Source organism: Haliotis rufescens, unplaced genomic scaffold (assembly GCF_023055435.1).
Source record: "Haliotis rufescens isolate VD_foot unplaced genomic scaffold, xgHalRufe1.0.p SCAF_13, whole genome shotgun sequence".
NCBI classification, from domain to species: domain Eukaryota; kingdom Metazoa; phylum Mollusca; class Gastropoda; order Lepetellida; family Haliotidae; genus Haliotis; species Haliotis rufescens.
This window is the reverse complement of record NW_025963813.1, coordinates 29,934,772-29,955,317: the sequence shown is the minus strand read 5'-3', so window position 1 is coordinate 29,955,317 and position 20,546 is coordinate 29,934,772. Positions and strand designations below refer to the sequence as shown.

At 42.4% G+C, this 20,546-nt stretch overlaps 1 protein-coding gene across 2 annotated transcripts in view; it reads left to right on the top strand.

Annotated features, from left to right (window-relative positions):
* Positions 1 to 20,546, top strand: part of LOC124152248 (WD repeat-containing protein 5-like) — an 86,580-nt gene that overhangs the window by 62,872 nt on the left and 3,162 nt on the right. Inside the window, exon 12 of one of the 2 annotated variants that reach the window (XM_048394382.1) lies at positions 13,505 to 13,550. The exons of the other annotated variant lie outside the window; for it this stretch is intronic. Coding sequence (XP_048250339.1) covers positions 13,505 to 13,526 — 22 coding nt within the window. The 3' untranslated portion in view covers positions 13,527 to 13,550. The remainder of the gene's footprint in view (positions 1 to 13,504; positions 13,551 to 20,546) is intronic. 2 annotated transcript variants of the gene reach the window in all.

Genomic DNA, 20,546 nt, shown 5'->3' with positions numbered 1-20,546 from the left:
CCAACCCACCCAGCCACTCACTCACTCACTCACTCACTAATTCACTCACTCACTCACTCACTCACTCACTCACTCACTCACTCAGTCACTCACTCCCACCCACCCAAACTCACTCACTCCCATCCACCCACCTACCCAAACTCACTCACTCCCACCCACCCACCCACCCACTCACTCACTCACTCCCACCCACCCACCTACCCACTCACTCACTCACTCACTCACTCACTCACTCACACACTCACTCACTCACTCACTCACTCACTCACTCACTCACTCACTCACTCACTCACTCACTCACTCACTCACTCACCCATTCACTCACAAATGGATGGTTGGCTATTTGGTCCAATAGTACATCAATTGAAATGAAGTACTCCAGTACTTAATAACAGGCAAATGTTACAAAGTAGTAAAATTTACGATATTAACATGAGACTCCCTGATGATACGAATGAAATGTGTTGAAGAACGCATTCAGTGTTTTCTTTTAAATTTTTATGATTTTGAATTGTACTCACATATTAGAAGTTCTTTTGTTTATGTATTGATATATTACCATCTGGCAATGGAGTCTGCGACACATCAATGGTCCGATCAATAGTTACAGTTTTCTATGTATTCCTGCCCTGTTTCTTACACCTTGACATGCACTTGTGTTGTCGTGTTAAATCACAGACCAGACCCGTTAAGATCCGGGGTAGAATAGGTCTTCAGCAACCCATGCTTGCTGTAAAAGACAAATATGCTTGTCGTAAGAGGCGACTAATGGGATTGGGTGGTCAGGCTTGGTGACTTGGTTGATGCATGTCATGTTTTCAATCGCTGGATTGTCTGGTTCAGACTTGATTATTTACAGACCGCCATCATATAGCTGGAATATTGCTGAGTGTGGCATTAAACAACAAACAAACAAATAAAACGTCACAGACTGCCCCTGTGGTCTAATGGTAGAGTTACCACCTGGAGAGTGGAAGGTCCAGGGTTCGATCCCCAGCTGCGTCATACCAAAAGACGTTAAGAGATGGTACTTGTTGTTTCCCTGTCTGGCGCTCGGCATTAAGGGGCTAAAACAAGGACTGGTTGGCTCGGAGTCAGTATACTGTGTCTTAGTTGGGTATTCATGTTAAACTGCAGCATGGTATCTCAGTGGGCTAGCACTGTAAATAGGCATTAGTCCGGACTAGTACAAGCAGCCACACACACACATGCACGTCGCTATAAAAGTGCAATAATCTTGGCGCGACGCTAAACCCCATTTCACCTCGCCTCACCAGTTACATCACATGTCACCTCAATTTGTCAGGCAATGAGGCTGATTATGACTTTAGACGTGACTCATATATAGTTGTTCCCTAGTCCATGGGATTATTTCAGACATTAAACATGCTCATTATCGCGACACAACCAACCAAATATACGCGTCCTGTGACTGTCAAAGCTGACTTGTCATCCTAAAAGAGCAGCCAGGCTAGAGGTGATTGGCAGACAACTAATTTGCATTCAAAAGCCGTTGTGGTTGTCGGCTAACACACATTTTATGATGTATATGAATCTAGCAGATAACCTTAATTCTATTCAGTTTCACACGTAGCCCCTAGAATTGTAAATGACAAAACACCTTGAAGCATAGCCTGTGTTTAAGATGCATCCACACCTAAATAAATCTTTGCTTGGAAACTCCGACAACGCAGTGGGGATTGGATGGGCTCCAAGAAACCTGTTCAAAATACTTCACTTCAACAGATGTGTTTTGGCAACATGTCAGGTGATGAATTATCGAATTTAATTTTTTTCTTTCACATGTTTTTTTTTCATTTTGGACTTTTGCATGCATGTTTCTGAAATAACATTAAGTCGTCTAAGGCGCCGCAATATGCTGTGCAGAGTTGTGTCCCTTGGGCACGCCAGAAACCACACTTCATTCTTCATTGTTCTTCGTGATTTATCATGAAGCTATCTTATATAGGGCAATTTCCTACACTGGCTGAAGAGCTGGAGGAATGACTACATGTTGTTTTACACGCCGTAATATTAAAGCTATATAAATGATCAAGCCTGGACCAGACAAACCAGTGACTGAAAGTACAAGCAATAGACACACCAGAGACAAGCCACAAGTTGTTATCAGTGAGACACATGTTTGACATGATCAGAAGTTGTATGTTTTTAATAATACTAAAATAATAGAAAAAAAACATATAACAGACCATCTTCCCAAGGCAAGTGAGTTAACTGACTATAAAAATCCAGTTTCCACCCTTGCCGAACTATGCTGGAATTCCTAGGCTCGATCGTTGTGCCACCAGTGGCTATTACGAGTTATGCCTCTCCTACGGACCAATCAGATTCCACCTCTTGTATAACTTGCATTTGCTTCAATCAAAATGGAGGCACCTAGTCAAGACGAACTGATCGATAATCAAGATCTATATTGTGATAAAACGGGTCTTACATCGCGAAGTGCATCAAATCACGTGAAGACCTTGATTAAAAACATGAAAAGATTTGGAAAATATCTGTTGACCAATAGTTGGCGGTGCACATGCTTTGCAAATCCTGCAGTCGACCGAAATCTGCATGACAGTTTACGAACCAGATTTCGATTTTGTTGGACTATGCATAGACTCGTTAGTCCAGCCAAATTGTAACTCCAAAATACCAGCCTAGTTCGGCAAGGGTGGAAACTGGACTTTTATAGTCAGTAAACTCACTTGCCTCGGGAAGATGATCAGAGACGACTCAGGAGAATGGGAAGCTAAGCTTCTTAATAACTGTTGTTTTGGTCAAAGAATGCTTCCACATATTTACTACTAGGCTACTCCTGAGTAGGATATTTTAAGTTTTAATTATATTGAGGTTGTTCTCCAATATTATGGAGTTTGGACCCGTCCATTATCAAGTGAGGGATGACTAATTGTGTAAGACTGGGTGATTTGACTTCACTCAGTTATTGTAGTGGAACTCAGTGTTTGAAATAAAAACAACTGACAGGCTGCCATCTGGATCCACAGACGTTAGAAGCTGCAGGCCCTGACTAAACTCTTCAGGCCCTCATGTAACAAACTGCTGCTTATTGTGACAAATAAATCAACATGTAAATTTACTGCAGGACTTGAGGACCCATACCAATTTGAAACTGCAGGCCCGACACAAAATCTACCTGACACAAGCCTCTGGGCAGTCGGTTTTTACGAACACTGACTCAAACTGACTTTAGTGAGTGAGTGAGTGAGTGTGGTTTTCGCCGCTTTTAGCAATATTCCAGCAATATCACGGCGAGGGACACCAGAAATGGGCTTCACACATTGTACCCATGTCGGGAATCGAACCCGGGTCTTCGGCGTGACAAACGAACGCTTTAATCACTAGGCTACCCGACCGCCCCCAAACTGACTTTAGACAAAATGAACTGTAGCAGAAAGAAGGCTGCACCAATATTTCACTGCCATGAGACCAGTCGCCGGTATGTTGCTGTCTAATTGTACATAATCAGTGATTTCATTGTCTGCGATGGAATTACTTCTGTATGAAATCAATTAATTATGTTCCACCATTTTAGCCAAGTTGTCACTGCCACGTTTACAATTCATAGACACAGATTTTTTTTCCAGACTGAAATGTTTCTAGATGATTTAATTAGGCATTAAATTAGGACCCAGACATTTAAGTAGTCATTGGCTGGTCTCATGTCTGTTTGAAATTCCATATGCAGTGTATCTGATTAGCTCCAAATCTTCCGATCTTTACTGTTGAAAATTGCATGAATCAAGTCTGCAGACTATTTTAACTACTGAGAGATGTATTTAAAAAAAATAATTTTTTTTAGTACTCTTATCTTTTGTCAGGAAGTGTATATTATTTCATGAATTATGTATTCCGTCATCCTTGGTGTCCAGGATATGATCACATCCTCAGTCAGGTGAAGTCAAGGCTGAGCAGCTATATGTTTTCAGGTGGTTTTGAAGTTCATTTGGGCAAGGTAGTCAGTGCCTATGAGGCGTGTACCCTAGATAGGTTCATGAGTGTTACAGTACGTCGTACCGTAGTCTCTCATCTCAAGCCCAGGGTCAGCCAGTCACGTTGGGAATCACCGACTGTCACAGGAGCCATCTTGCAGCTTGTCTTCTGGTTTCTTGGACTTGGGCAAGCTCTTTGATTCCTTGGGAGACATTCCTTCCCCCATACAATTGAGCCTTGTTTGGAGATGTCGGTGATTCGGTTCCTGGGGCCAACGTCCAAAAGATGTTAAAAGACTTGTTGTTACCCTGCCTGGCGCTCGGCATTAAGGGGATACAACAATGACTGGTCTGCTCAGAGTCAGTATACTGTGTTTGAGTGGGGTATTCTTGTTGGCATGGTATCTCAATGGGCTAGCGTCCTCGATCAAGCAGGCAGCCACATACACACCACATCACACTCCATATCACACCATATCTCACACCATACTCCACACACCACATATGCACAATACACCACACACACTCCACCATACCTTACTCGTGGGTTTCACCAGAGTGGTAAATATCTTCGATTGACCCTTTCACCACCTTGTTAATTCCGCAGACTGTGCGGACATCATGATGTCATAGTACTACTTGTGGGATGTGACCCATGAAGATCCGGTGTAGAACAGGTCTTCAGCAACCCATGCTTGCCGTAAAAGGCGACTATGCTTGTCATAAGATATGACTATCAGGATTGGGTGGTCAGGCTTGCTGACTTGGTTTGATGCATGTCATCGTATCCCAATTGCGTGCATCGATGCTCATGATGTCAATCACTGGATTGTCTGGTCCAGATTCGATTTTTTACAGACCGCCATCATATAGCTAAAATATTGCTGAGTGCGATGTTAAACAAGAAACAAACAAACAATTCCTCTAAATCTAAGCAAGCAGACAAAGAAATATGTGTTTAAACAACTTGAATCAAACTTGCAAGGCATTGTTTAGACCCATTTGAGGCGAAGGCTGTATATGACTAGGAGCTTCTTTGACAAATTTCCCTTAGAAAAATTCCTTGTGCCCTTGGTGTTTGTCTGAGTCTAGAAAGTGTTCACTTGTATCAATTCACATTCAGTGACTTTGCAAGAAAAGAAAGTGCAGCTGTTAGCAGGAATACAGTATGTTTACATAAATTAAAAGGTCAACAACACTCAAACAAAATGAATAAAACCTTTCTCTCTGCCAAACAAATATTGAATCAGCTAATTATATTGAGACTTAAATTTTGAACAATTACATCCCTTGTGAGGTAATTCCCACTGGATTTTGACCTTTTTTAGCTGCTAAACACAATTGTCTAATATTCTTGCTGTGTGTTACAAAAAGGATGTGAATTTTTATGGCATTTATGGTAATCATAATCCAGGGAACATAAACACCTAAATATAACATTGTTATTGCAAATCGTGTTGTTTACAAGAAAATCTAGCCTTGTGTGACAAGTTTGCCCTCGACGCGTATCTAAATGTATGACTTTACTCGAGGGCTGTTTGTTTTCATTTATTTACAACCTCCCTAATACCAAAGTTGATTAAATAACTGTGTATTAGCTTCGAACCACTGTTTTCTCTGATGTGACCAGTTTAAATCTGTAATGGGAGACTATAAATATAGCTCCCACCCCTGTTGATTTCACCAAAGTGGGTTTTTACATGCTAAGCACTTGAGAGCAATTATATTCGTTTCTATTTCGGAATAGATCTGTGACACAAGCATAAATAACGCCAGCCTGAGTAAGTCATACTGCCTTGCTACTGTCTCGGGCCAATTAATGACAGCCGGCTATTAATATACCGACAGTGAGTCATCTGAGCAATACGAGACAATGGAACAATTCTAGGAACGTATTGAGACAAATATAACGTATGTCTGTGGGATATTGGGGAAATAGCTAGGGCCTGGAGGCCGATGAATCATTGGCCGCCTTGCCCTTTCTTAGTAGGCTGTCTGCTTGTTGTCATAATTATGTCCTGTTAAATGAGGACATGGTGGAAGACGTCCTGTTGAATGTGCTGCCTTTGCTCGTTTGACTTTTGAAACCTGTTGTAGTGCCATTTGTACTTGGATTGAATTTATTTGAAAGTTTTCTTTTGTTTGATCTTGTCTTGATTCAATGGAAATTGTATCTGGGTTTGAAAGGGAAAGTAATGGATGGATTAGATGACTAATGTTTTCAAGGTGGCTTGTCTCCGAGAAGAGGTGCCTTTGTCTAGACTTCCTAATTACTGCCCTGGGTGGGTGAGTGAGTGAGTTTTGAGGCAACATGGAAACCAGCCCTGGGATGTGACATTGGTTTCGATGAAAGTTGAAACTTTTATCTTTTATTGGCTGGTTACAAAACTGTGTGCTAAAAAAGGATAAGGTTTTCAGGAACGATTCTGTTTTGCATTTAGGAATGTGTTTGGGATATATTTCATTGCTTTTTGGAAGGAGAAATCATTACTACACAGGAATGTTGTTTGTTTGTTTATTTATTTGTTTGTTTGTTTGTTTGTTGTTTAACGCCGCACTCAGCAATATTCCAGCTTTATGACGGCGGGCTGTAAATAGTCAAGTCTGGACCAGACAATCCAGTGATTGACATCATGAGCATCGATCCACTCAATTGGGATAGATGACATTCATGAACCAAGTCAGCGAGTCTGACCACCCGATTCTGTTAGTCGCCTCTTACGACAAGAAAAGTCACCTTTTACGGCAAGCATGGGTTGCTGAAGACCTATTCTACCCCGGATCTTCACGGGTCTCACAGGAATGTATTAGTTACAATCAACTAAGCTTTAAGCAGATATTTTTTTATGAATATGGAAAGGGTTTTGATGTTTTTTATCAAGTTAATTACATCATTTATTTATAAGATACTACTGCCTAAATACAACTAATTATATGATTTGAATAGCCAAGATTGAATAGCCAAGATTACTCACAAGAGAAAGTTTGTAGTTTCGTGAATTCAGTTTGTTTTTCACATTTTATTATAATATATGTATGATTTCAGCAAGTTCACATCTTCCAGTAGGTAATTTGTCACACGAGTGACTACTCGAATTAAACTTAAGAAATTAAAAGAAACTATTTGCGATTGTTTCCTGTGAACAATGTGTCTATTATGCATGCATTGTGACCATAGCAACATCAAACAAAATGCCAAGTTGTCAAAAATGTGCAGGGAAGATTATTTATTCAGTTTATAACAAATTATAGATGAAAGAATGCATGCGATATATATTGTGGTATGTATCACAATACATGGATCAGTTGGGATAAGATGACCTGCATCAACCAAGTCAGCAAGCCCGACCACCCGATCCCATAAGTCGCCTCTTGCGACAAGCATAGTCGCCTTTTAGGACAAGCATGGGTTGCTGAAGACCTATTCTGACCCAGACATTCATGGGTGATAAGCATTCAGAAAAAGCAGGGCAAAACACACATGACAAAAAAGAGCCACTTCAACATTTTCAGAATGAAGTTTTTTGGGGTGGGTGGGGTTATGTCTCAAAACTTAAGGAATAAAGTTTTTTATCTGACATTAAACTTTTTAACTGGCCCCTTAATAATTATCTGTAATGCACAACTTGATGAGTCCAAAAACGATTTTGCACCATTCTTCACACGTTCAGAGAGCACATTGCAAGATATGGCAGGCCTCAAAGTTGAAATTTTTACCAAGTAGCCGTATGGCTACAAGTATTTTTTTCCTGGTAGCCAGTGGTACAATTAAGAAGTCAAGCCAATAGTGTAGGTACCTGGTATCCAAAAGCATTTGAAATTATCTTTAATCAAATTACTAATTACATTAATATTTATGTATTTCGGTTCATTGTTGACTTTAGGAGGAATTATTTGTGAGTACAATTAGTAGCAGACATGTTTATTTTTGTGTCTAAAGATGTGTAGCAATAGAATTTGGTCGCCACAAGATATTTTTGAAGGTAGTCATTTGGCTACCTCTGAATTTTGGACAGTAGACAAATGAAAAATTAGGTCGCATTGGCGACCGTTTTAGTCGCAACTTTGAGGCCTGTATGGTCATATCCTTGTTGTGTACTGCATCATTGTACGTTGTACCATATTTCATACAGCATCCATTGTTGTAGATTAGTGAGTGATTATTGCTTGAAAGACATATTTTGGAAATTTAGTTACCAGTTTCAAATGTGTCAATTTGTCCTCAATATATGTTTGCAGAAAATATTTAAATATCAATATGACTGCTGACATTTTTTACGGCTGAATACAAGTGCAGGTGAGCTACATTGCCATGGCCCTATTTGTTCTAAATTTTAGTTTGGTCGTAATTTTGGGATAGGTCAGAAATTAAAAACAAATGTACCACCCTTGCTTAGAAGTGATTTGTGACAATAGACATTAACCATAAAATGCTCTACATTATCCTGGACAGGATTCTGTTGTATTTGTTTTTCAACTTTTCGGACTTTTGAAATAAAGAAATGCATAAAAATATAGCCAACTCATCATTTTATACCAAAAGAATGATTAAATTGTTGCACCACGGTTTCTTGAAATTGGAAACTGCTGTTATGTCAAGATGGTTGTCACAAGCACTGTGGAGACATCATGGCAGGTTTATATTGTGTGGGTCATGTTTAAGTCTAGACAGCCAATGTGGTCGTGATGGCCTCGGGATTGAAAGGATACTGACTAGTCCCAGGTTCAAGGAATATTCAGAATAGGTTATTCCACACTGAACACCAACCTGTGCATCAGACTGAACACTAACCTGTGCATCAGACTGAACACTAACCTGTGTTTCAGACTGAACACTAACCTGTGCATCAGACTGAACACCAACCTGTGCATCAGACTGAACACCAACCTGTGCATCAGACTGAACATTAACCTGTGCATCAGACTGAACACTAACCTGTGTGTCAGACTGAACACCAACCTGTGCATCAGACTGAACACCAACCTGGGGATCAGACTGAACACTAACCTGTGTGTCAGACTGAACACCAACCTGTGTATCAGACTGAACACCAACCTGTGCATCAAACTGAACACCAAACTGTGCATCAGACTGAACATTAACCTGTGCATCAGACTGAACACCAACCTGTGGATCAGACTGAACACTAACCTGTGGATCAGACTGAACACTAACCTGTGCCTCAGACTGAACACCAACCTGTGGATCAGACTGAACACCAACCTGTGGATCAGACTGAACACCAACCTGTGTATCAGACTGAACACCAACCTGTGTGGCAGACTGAATTCCAACCTGTGCATCAGACTGAACACTAACATGTGCATCAGACTGAACACCAAAATGTGCATCAGACTGAACACCAACCTGTGTGTCAGACTGAACACCAACCTGTGCATCAGACTGAACACCAACCTGTGCATCAGACTGAACACCAACCTGTGCATCAGACTGAACACCAACCTGTGTATCAGATTGAACACTAACCTGTCTATAAGACTGAATGCCAAACTGTGCCCCCATTAAGATCCTGGTTAGAATAGGTCTTAAGCAACCCATGCGTGTCATAAAACGCGACTATGCTTGTCGTAAGTGGCCAAGGCGACTAACGGGATTGGGTGGTCAGGCTCGCTGACTTGGTTGATGCATGTCATCGTATCCCAATTGCGTGGATCGATGCTCATGATGTCAATCACTGGATTGTCCGGTCCAGGCTCGATTATTTACTGACCGCCATCATATAGCTGGAATTTTGCTGAGTGCAGCGTTAAACAACAAACAAACAAACCTGTGCTTCAGACTCAACACCAAACTAAAAAATTCATTTGAATTAAAAACTAATCTTATGGCATTTTAAAGGGGAATCATATTTCACTGATAACAGCACCAACATGAGGAAGTGGCTTTAATGTTTAGGTTTACATTATTGCACTGCATGCAATTTTAATGCGTCTGAATTTAAGAATTATTTAGTTCTTTTTAAATACCAATTTTAAACCCAATAATATTTTTTTCCTATATGCCTGAACTTTCTGAACTTTTAACTATTAAGTGGATGTTTTTCATTCTAAGGTCACTTGACTATGCCATTCCTTGACAATCCAGCAAGAATGTGCCACAACCCTAATGTGTAGTCCCGAAATGTTATTTCCATGTCACTGTTCTGCATGTGGTTCTGTCAGTTCGGAGGGGGTACAGGTGGCACGAGTCAATTAACCACCCTTCAAATATGCACCTGGAAAAATGTTGAAGCCCTGCCTATCTCTATTTTCACATATCAAGAAACTTCTACTTGTCAGGGGGCAAAGGTGGCCCAGTTGTCTAAGGCGCCGCGATTCGCTGTGCAGAGTTGTGTCCATGGTCATGCCAGAAACCTATGATCGTGGGTTGGAATCCCAGTTCGCACCCATTATGTTTCTAGGTTTGTCAGCACCATACATGTGCTCTTGGCTTTCACCAAAGTGGTAAATGTCTGAGACCTGCATCACTTCAGGCTTTTCTCCCACATTAAGCTGACACAAATATAACAGGAATACTGTGGCTACCCCTTGGGTCATTGGGTCATTGGGTCGTTGTTGTCCCAGGGTACACAGAACACAGTTGACCGTTGCATTCTATCCCCTGGGTAAAGTGACCAATGGGACCGGGTGGTCAGGCTCGCTGACTTGGTTGATGCAAGTCATCGTATCCCAATTGCGTGGATCGATTCTTATGATGTCAATCACTGGATTGTCTGGTCCAGACTTGTTATTTACAGACGCCGTCATATAGTTGGAATATTGCTGAGTGCGGTGTCAAACAACAAACAAGCAACAAGCCCTGGGTATTCCGAATTAGAGTTGGTCACAGGCTATGCTGGTCATGGTCATAAGGGTCATCTAAATGGATCGGGTGGTCAGGCTTGCTGACGTGGATGATTGTGTGCGATTCTTCCCCAACGGCGTGGATGGTTGCTTGCAATGCTTTCACTAGTCTTGACGGTCTTTCCTCCCACATTAAACTGACACGCCGTGATATAACTGGAATAATGTTAAAAGCGGCGTTAAACCCAACTCACTCACTCACTCTCTAGTCTTGACCAAGAAGTATCTTGAAACATTGTAACTAATGTTAAAGAGGTTGCAAGAGGTTCATGTCTTCAACCAACTTCTATGAAACACATGGACTGCAGCTAATCAAGAGTGAGTGAATTGGGTTTAACGCCGCTTTTAACAGTATTCCAGTTAAATCATGGCGTGTCAGCTTAATGTGGGAGGAAAGCCCGTAGTGATGAAGGTCTCAGACGTTTACCACTTCGGTGAAACCCACGTGTCCAGGTATGGTGCTGACAAACCTAGAAACATAATTGGGGCGAACCGGGATTGGAACCCACAATCAGCAGCGGATCAAGAACTAACTTTACCCATGTTGATGTTTACTGTACGGGTGACCATGTGGTATCACCGTAATCAGTACGATTTTAATCTAAAAATTATAATATTACGATGATAAAGTCAACTATTTCGGTAAGAAATATACAGATTTGTTATTATTATCCCCCGCCCAACGAAACGGGCTCCGTCCGTCCGTCTGTCCATCCGTCCGTCTGTCACGTTTCGTTTCCGGAGCATAACTCATAAACCGTTCAATATTTTTTCATCAAACTTTGCAGGTCTGTCAGGTACATGCTGAACTGGTGCCTTTTGCTATTGAGAAATTTTAGAAATTTTTATTTTTTACGTTTCCATGGCAACAAGATGGTCTTAGGTTCTGTGAGGGTAGGGTTCGTTTCCAGAGCATAACTCATAAACCGTTCAATATTTTTTCATCAAACTTTGCAGGTCTGTCAGGTACATGCTGAACTGGTGCCTTTTGCTATTGAGAAATTTTAGAAATTTTTATTTTTTACGTTTCCATGGCAACAAGATGGTCTTAGGTTCTGTGAGGGTAGGGTTCGTTTCCGGAGCATAACTCATAAACCGTTCAATATTTTTTCATCAAACTTTGCAGGTCCGTCAAGTACATGCTAAACTGGTGCCTTTTGATATTTAGAAATTTTAGAAATATTTATTTTTTTACATTTCCATGGCAACAAGATGGACTTAGGTTCTGTGAGGGTAGGGTTCGTTTTTTTTTTACAATTTCCATGACAAGTTCCACCTCGGTTTAAAAAGGTTAGGGTTTGTTTAGATTTAATTATGTCATAAATTCTGCCACAGGGGCGGGGGATATAGCCACGTTAGTGGCAAACTCTTGTTATTAATAGTTCATTCGTCGCATTGCATGTAATTTTGCTGAAAGATGAACATGATGCATGACGGGAGTGTTGTAATAGTATGTTGAGAAAGTATTGACAATATGTGATCAGTATATGAAAATGACGTGCACTGGGTACTACAAAAAAAAAGAAATGATGTCGCTTGCAATGGCGGATGGTGATAGAAATTTAAAACAAAAAACAGACGAACTAACTTTGCCGTTTGCTCGTGTTATTGCATCTTCCCGAGGCAAGGGAGTTAACTGACTATCAAAGTCGAGCTTCCCCTCTTGCCGAACTAGGCTGGAATTATGGAGTTATATTTTGGTTGGACTAACAAGTCTATGCATAGTCCAATCAAAATTGCGTGTAGTTTTTGGTTGATTGCAGGATTTGCAAAATTGTGTACCGACAACTTAGCGTCAACAGATATTTTTCTAAACTTTCATGTTTTAATCAAAGTGCTTACGTGATTAAAAACATGTACTTCGCGATGTTAGACCCGTTTTATTACAATACAGGTCTATCAATCAGATTGTCTTCACTGAGCAACGCCATTTTATTTGAAGAAAATACAAGTGATATAAGAGGTGGAATCTGATTGGTCGGTAGGAGGGACATATAGAAGGGACATAATAAAAGCCACTAGTGGCGCTACAATCGGTTCCAGAAGTTCCAGCCTAGTTTGGCAAGGGTGGTAACTGGACTTTAACAGTCAGTTAACTCCCTTGCCTCAGGAAGATGCTGTTATTACTGACAAATAAGACAAGCCTACTCCAAATTACTTTGCATCTCATGTTTTATCCAGATGCTACTGATAGGGTATAAATAGTGAAGGAACCTCTGCCTTAGCCATAACAGGATCTGTAGGTCGTGGTTCTAGCCCTAAATTCCTCTGTTATTATCCTTGGTTTATCAGAACCATGCATCTGCTTAATGCAAGCAATGGAGTTTCTCTGGATGAAGTTGACATGAAATAGTTCAAAGCTTTGTCAAACCTTTCATACTGTTGTTTCCATATATTTCTTTTCATGACAGGATTAGCAGTAGGAGTACTGCTGTGTAGCATAAGGCAATAAACAAACACTTACTTTTTATGCAAATTGTGTGCATTGAGGGTTCTTCGGGAAGAGCAAGACATGCTTACCCTTTTCACGATCGCCTGTTGCCATCACTGATTTTCAGTGATCTTATAGTTTTCACTGCTATTTCGCCTTTTATGTCCAGTGGAATCTGGTTAATCTCTGACGTTGACTTTTTATATTTACATACAAATATTATACTGATTTCCTTTTTTGTCCAAACAAGGGTTTTACCTGGTCTGATTTGAAGGGTTGGTCAGACCTAACTAAAGGTAATACTTTCTGTTATTATTGATGGCTTACTACATCTGGTCTATGCTTATCAAGTATCAATGTTCAATTTTTATATCTCAGGTTCCAGACAAAATGAAAAAGTCCATACATACATTTTACTATGTTTTCAAGATCATTTATTATAAAGAACATTTTTACATGAGTAACGGGGCAGTCGGGTAGCCTTGTGGTTAAAGCGTTCGCTGGTCACGCCGAAGACCCAGGTTCGATTCCCGACATGGGTACAATGTGTGAAGCCCATTTCTGGTGTCCCCCGCCGTGATATTGCTGGAATATTGCTAAATGCGGCGTAAAACCATACTCACTCACTTACATGAGTTACATTTACATATCTAAATTAACCAACCCTCAAATATGCACATGGAGAAAAGCTAAGCATCTCTCCTATATTGTCATATATCCCAAAACCTCTATTGTTTGGTTTTCTCAACTGGTACACTGATATATTTTGATAAATGTCCAATGTCTGCTGAAAAGTTGGTACAAGGAAGAAATATGTCTTGTCAGGAAATTAATACAGGATATGATTTTTAAAATGGCAAAAACATTTCAAAAATTAATATGGGATATCATTTTTTGAAAATGGCTTAGACATTTCGAAATATAAGTGGTGCTTATCTTTTTGACTGGAGCATACTTGTGCTCTGCATCTGGACAAAGCTATGGTTCTATGTTGGATCATGGGCGGTCGGGTAGCCTGGTGGTTAAAGCGTTTGCTTGTCACGCTGAAGACCCGGGTTCGATTCCTGACATGAGTACAATGTGTGAAGCCCATTTCTGGTGTCCCCCACCGTGATATTGCTGGAATATTGCTAAATGCGGCGTAAAATCATACTCACTCACTCATGCACCACGTTGGATCATGCATTTTTTTTATCACACCTGGAGCTACCAACAAAAAACCTTCCGAAATTAAAAAAATGAAATATTTTGTCAACTCATTTCATTTGAGGGCACATGAACACACAAAATATCACTCTTCACCAGATTTATTTCAGTGTTATCTTTTCACAATTACTACTTGACGTAATTCTTTCTGTAGACGCATAGACCATTTTAGTAGCCTACTTTTTGTGTGGTTGACTAGGTATAATAAATGAGATTGTTGATGTTGTACTTCTGTGGTTGTGAATTGTGAAGGTAGTTCATCTGATGCATGGTTGTGTAGTGTGTGTATTTGTTGTGTGAGGGCAGTTGGCAGTCTAGTGGATAAAGCGTTGGCTCGCCGTGCCAAGGACCAAGGTTTGAATCCCAACATGGTTACCATGTGTGAAACCCTTCCAGTAGCAGTGAGGTATAATGTGGGTTCGAATCCCGGATCAGACTACCCAAAACAGTACTAGAATCTGTACTTTACTAAGAAAGTGTTATCCTAAAATATAACATGTGTTATTGTGAGGTAGAGGTTTAAGCATTTACTCGCGATGCCAAGGACCTGTTGAATTGCATACATTTAGTGAAGCCAATTCTCTTGAAGTGTCGCCGTGAAGATCAGGTTAAATCGGGTTGATGCATGTCATCGTATCCCAGTTGCTGAGAATGATGCTGATGACATCAATCACTGGATTGACCCACCCCCTGCCTCTCACTGTTGCCATCTCCTGCCTCTCACTGTTGCCATCTCCTGCCTCTCTCACTGTTGCCATCTGCTGCCTCTCACTGTTGCCATCTCAAGCCTCTCACTGTTGCCATCTCCTGCCTCTCTCACTGTTGCCATCTCCTGCCTCTCACTGTTGCCATCTCAAGCCTCTCACTGTTGCCATCTGCTGCCTCTCACTGTTGCCATCTCCTGCCTCTCACTGTTGCCATCTCCTGCCTCTCACTGTTGCCATCTCCCGCCTCTCACTGTTGCCATCTCCTGCCTCTCACTGTTGCCATCTCCTGCCTCTCACTGTTGCCATCTCAAGCCTCTCACTGTTGCCATCTCCTGCCTCTCACTGTTGCCATCTCCTGCCTCTCACTGTTGCCATCTCCCGCCTCTCACTGTTGCCATCTCCTGCCTCTCACTGTTGCCATCTGCTGCTTCTCACTGTTGCTATCTCCTGCCTCTCACTGTTGCCATCTCCTGCCTCTCACTGTTGCTATCTCCTGCCTCTCACTGTTGCCATCGCCTGCCTCTCACTGTTGCCATCTGCTGCCTCTCACTGTTGCTATCTCCTGCCTCTCACTGTTGCCATCTCCTGCCTCTCACTGTTGCCATCTCCTGCCTCTCACTGTTGCCATCTGCTGCCTCTCACTGTTGCCATCTCCTGCCTCTCACTGTTGCCATCTCCCGCCTCTCACTGTTGCTATCTCCTGCCTCTCACTGTTGCCATCTGCTGCCTCTCACTGTTGCCATCTCCTGCCTCTCACTGTTGCCATCTCCTGCCTCTCACTGTTGCCATCTCCTGCCTCTCACTGTTGCCATCTCCCGCCTCTCACTGTTGCCATCTCCTGCCTCTCACTGTTGCCATCTGCTGCCTCTCACTGTTGCTATCTCCTGCCTCTCACTGTTGCCATCTGCTGCCTCTCACTGTTGCCATCTGCTGCCTCTCACTGTTGCTATCTCCTGCCTCTCACTGTTGCCATCTCCTGCCTCTCACTGTTGCCATCTCAAGCCTCTCACTGTTGCCATCTGCTGCCTCTCACTGTTGCTATCTCCTGCCTCTCACTGTTGCCATCTCCTGCCTCTCACTGTTGCCATCTCCTGCCTCTCACTGTTGCCATCTCCTGCCTCTCACTGTTGCCATCATGATATTGTTTGGTGCATACAGAAGTGATCACTGAAGTGTGACAGAAGCAATTCACTGTTCCATGGAGATTCAGGGTCCCTAAGTGAGCACTCTCTCATCCTGCACAAATTCTTAGTTTGATTCCCCACATGAGATGCCTAGTTTTGAAGTGACTGAAACATTGATGGCATAACTAAACCATTTGGTCATCATCTACCCTACCCTCCAACTTGAAGCTGACATGCCATAATATAACTGGAATACTGTTGAAGGCGGCTTTAAACCCAACTCACTCACTCACTCACTCATCTGTCCTTGAAACATGGTTTGTGCATGGTGCCAAAATTGATTGATAGTGGAATTTTTTTGCTTCCCTATGGCACAGATGTGTGTGCCATTTTCTGCATGGTTACAGAGGTGTGTTGTTCCTGGTTAGATGTGTGACGGCATGATGGTGGTCTGCATTGGTTTCACCTGACTTCACACGTTTGTAGTTGACAGCTGAAGCTGAACTGATAATAATTTATTGTTGGCATGTATCTGAATGAATCATTAAATTGCATAGATTTGTTTTGGAGTGTGACGTGTATGGAATGCAGTGCAATACTGTTAAGAGTTATTTAATTATTTTTTTATTGGATCCACTTGAGAAGACAAGCTCTTGCTATTGTGCACTTGGGTCATGGTGAATGATCTTGGTATCAGCCATTGGCACCAAGAATGGTGGTCTTGCTATCACCCACAGGTTTTGATGACCCAGGGCTGATCTTTCTTGATGTTGTAGCCAGTACTCTAAGGCAAAGTAACACACTTTGCAGAGTTGCATCCCTTAGTTCACCAGGATCTGCTGGTTGTGGGTTCTAATCCATATTTCATTAAGATCACTATCTTTAGTTTGTCATCACCTTACACATGTTCATGCATGGTGTCATCTAAGTGGTACATGTCTGCAGCCTGTGTCACTTTTGGCATTTGACCATGGGTAATATAGGTCGGGACTGTAGTAACCTATGCTGTCCGTAAGAGGCGACAAAATGGATCAGGTGGTCAGGCCCAATGTATCGGGTGGTCAGGACAATGGACCAGCGGTCAGGCCCATGGATTGGGTGGTCAGGCCCATGGATCAGTGGTCAGGCCCAGTGGTTGGGTGGTCAAGCCCTATGGTTGGGTGGTCAGGCCCAATGGTTGGGTGGTAAGGCCAATGAGTCAGGTCGTCAGGCCCAATGGATGGGTGGTCAGGCCCAATGGATCAGTGGTCAGGCCCAATGGATCAGTGGTCAGGCCCAGTGGATCAGTGGTCAGACCCAGTGGATTGGGTGGTCAGGCCCAGTGGATTGGGTGGTCAGGCCCAGTGGATTGGGTGTTCAGGCCCAATGGATCAGTGGTCAGGCCCAGTGGATCAGTGGTCAGGCCCAGTGGATTGGGTGGTCAGGCCCAGTGGATCAGTGGTCAGGCCCAGTGGATTGGGTGGTCAGGCCCAATGTATCGGGTGGTCAGGACAATGGACCAGCGGTCAGGCCCATGGATTGGGTGGTCAGGCCCAGTGGATTGGGTGGTCAGGCCCAGTGGATCGGGTGGTCAGGCCCAGTGGATCAGTGGTCAGGCCCAATGGATTGGGTGGTCAGGCCCAGTGGATCAGTGGTCAGGCCCAACGGATTGGGTGGTCAGGCCCAGTGGATTGGGTGGTCAGGCCCAGTGGATCAGTGGTCAGGCCCAATGGATCAGTGGTCAGGCCCAGTGGATCAGTGGTCAGGCCCAATGGATCAGTGGTCAGGCCCAGTGGATCAGTGGTCAGGCCCAGTGGATCGGTAGGTCAGGCCCAGTGGATTGGGTGGTCAGGCCCAGTGGATCAGTGGTCAGGCCCAATGGATCAGTGGTCAGGCCCAGAGGATTGGGTGGTCAGGCCCAGTGGATTGGGTGGTCAGGCCTAATGGATCGGATTTCAGGCCCAATGAATTGGGTGGTCAGGCTCAATGGTTGGATGGTCAGGCCCAACGGATTGGGTGGTCAGGCCCAGTGGATTGGGTGGTCAGGCCCAATGGATCAGTGGTCAGGCCCAGAGGATTGGGTGGTCAGGCCCAGTGGATTGGGTGGTCAGGCCTAATGGATCGGATTTCAGGCCCAATGAATTGGGTGGTCAGGCCCAATGGATCAGGTGGTCAGGCCCAATGAGTCTGTCTCAGTGACTGGTTTATTATCCCCCGCCGCGCGAAAGCGCGAAGCGGGGGATATAGTATTCACGACCGTCCGTACGTCCGTCCGTACGTCCCACCTGTTTGTTGCCGCGATATCTCAAGAACTAAACACTGGATTGTCTTCATATTTGGAACTATGGTGTATATACAGACTCCGCAGACACCAGTCGGTTTTGGTGACCTTGATCCCATTTTCAAGGTCACAGCAGACAAATCTGCTTTTAGAGTTGGAAAACGGTGTTGCCGCGATATCTCAAGAACTAAACACTGGATTGTCTTCATATTTGGAACTATGGTGTATCTACAGACACCGCAGACACCAGTCGGTTTTGGTGACCTTGACCCCATTTTCAAGGTCACAGCAGGCAAATCTGCTTTTGGAGTTGGAAAACGGTGTTGCCGCGATATCTCAAGAACTAAACACTGGATTGTCTTCATATTTGGAACTATAGTGTATATACAGACTCCGCAGACACCAGTCGGTTTTGGTGACCTTGATCCCATTTTCAAGGTCACAGCAGGCAAATCTGCTTTTAGAGTTGGAAAATGGTGTTGCCGCGATATCTCAAGAACTAAACCTCTCGATTGTCTTCATATTTGGAACTATGGTGTATATACAGACACCGCAGACACCAGTCGGTTTTGGTGACCTTGACCCCATTTTCAAGGTCACAGCAGGCAAATCTGCTTTTGGAGTTAGAAAACGGTGTTGCCGCGATATCTCAAGAACTAATCGCTGGATTGTCTTCATATTTGGAACTATAGTGTATATACAGACATGGCATACACCTGTCAGATTTGGTGACCTTGACCCCATTTTCAAGGTCACAGCAGGCAAATCTGTTTTTGGAGTTGGAAAACGGTGTTGCCACAATATCTCAAGAACTAATCGCTGGATTGTCTTCATATTTGGTACTATGGTGTATATGGCGGGGGATATTTCGTCACTCTGTGACAAATACTTGTTAAATTTCATTGTATCCAATTTGCATGGATTGATGCTCATGATGTCAATCACTGGTATGTGTGGTTCAGATCCTATTATCGTCAGACCAGTGTCATATAGCTGGAAAATGAGTGTGGAGTTAAACAACAAAGTTTGGGCTTTTCTCCCACACCAAGCTGATGATGTGACATGACAGGGATCCCATCAGCTCATCCACTTCCATGTTTACATTATCATGCATGGAGATGGCTGTACTATCTGAACTTGGCTTAGTATGTTTATGCATGTATGCTTTGATTTGAACATTTTTTTAAATGAAAATTGTAATACAAAATGTTTTAAATGATATTTAAGTATTTCTTTACGATTTGGTTACTTTTACTTCCCTTTATTTTAAGAGTCTTTGGAGTGCTGATTGTTGAAATGAAATAATAAATTGACATGTAACTGAGGTATTAGAGATTTCACGCAGTATTTCAATTTATAAAGGATCATATTTTATTTCATTGTTCAATAATCTTCCCAAGAAAATTATGAAACACTGAAATGAATTTTGATGAAATACCTGTGTCTTTGATAACCAGTCTTTAGCTCACCTGACTTGAAGTCAAGTGAGCTTATGTCGTGATGCATTGTCCGTCCTTTTATGTTTTCGACACATCTGAAACTATAAAGTGTGTTGAGCTGAAACAACCCTATTTATAGTGGTTAAAGGCAAACTGGAATTCTGTGTGTTCATTTTAAACTTGTCAGTTATGATTTGTTCATAAGTCAGGTGAGCTACAAAGCCTTGTGGCTCCATTGGTTTAACAGTGGACCATTCACTCAGGAATGTCTTCATATATATATATATATATATATATATATATATATATATATATATATATATATATACTACTCAAAAGAAGTTAAAAAAGACACAGTTCTTGCATATTGCTACAGTAAACTACGGTTATAATGATCTTAAAGGGACCACTAATTAAGGTTCCTTATGAGTGAGTGAGTGAGTGAGTGAGTGAGTTGGGTTTAACGCCGCTTTTAACAGTATTCCAGTTATATCACGGCGTGTCAGCTTAATGTGGGAGGAAAGCCCGAAGCGATGCAGGTCTCAGACGTTTACCA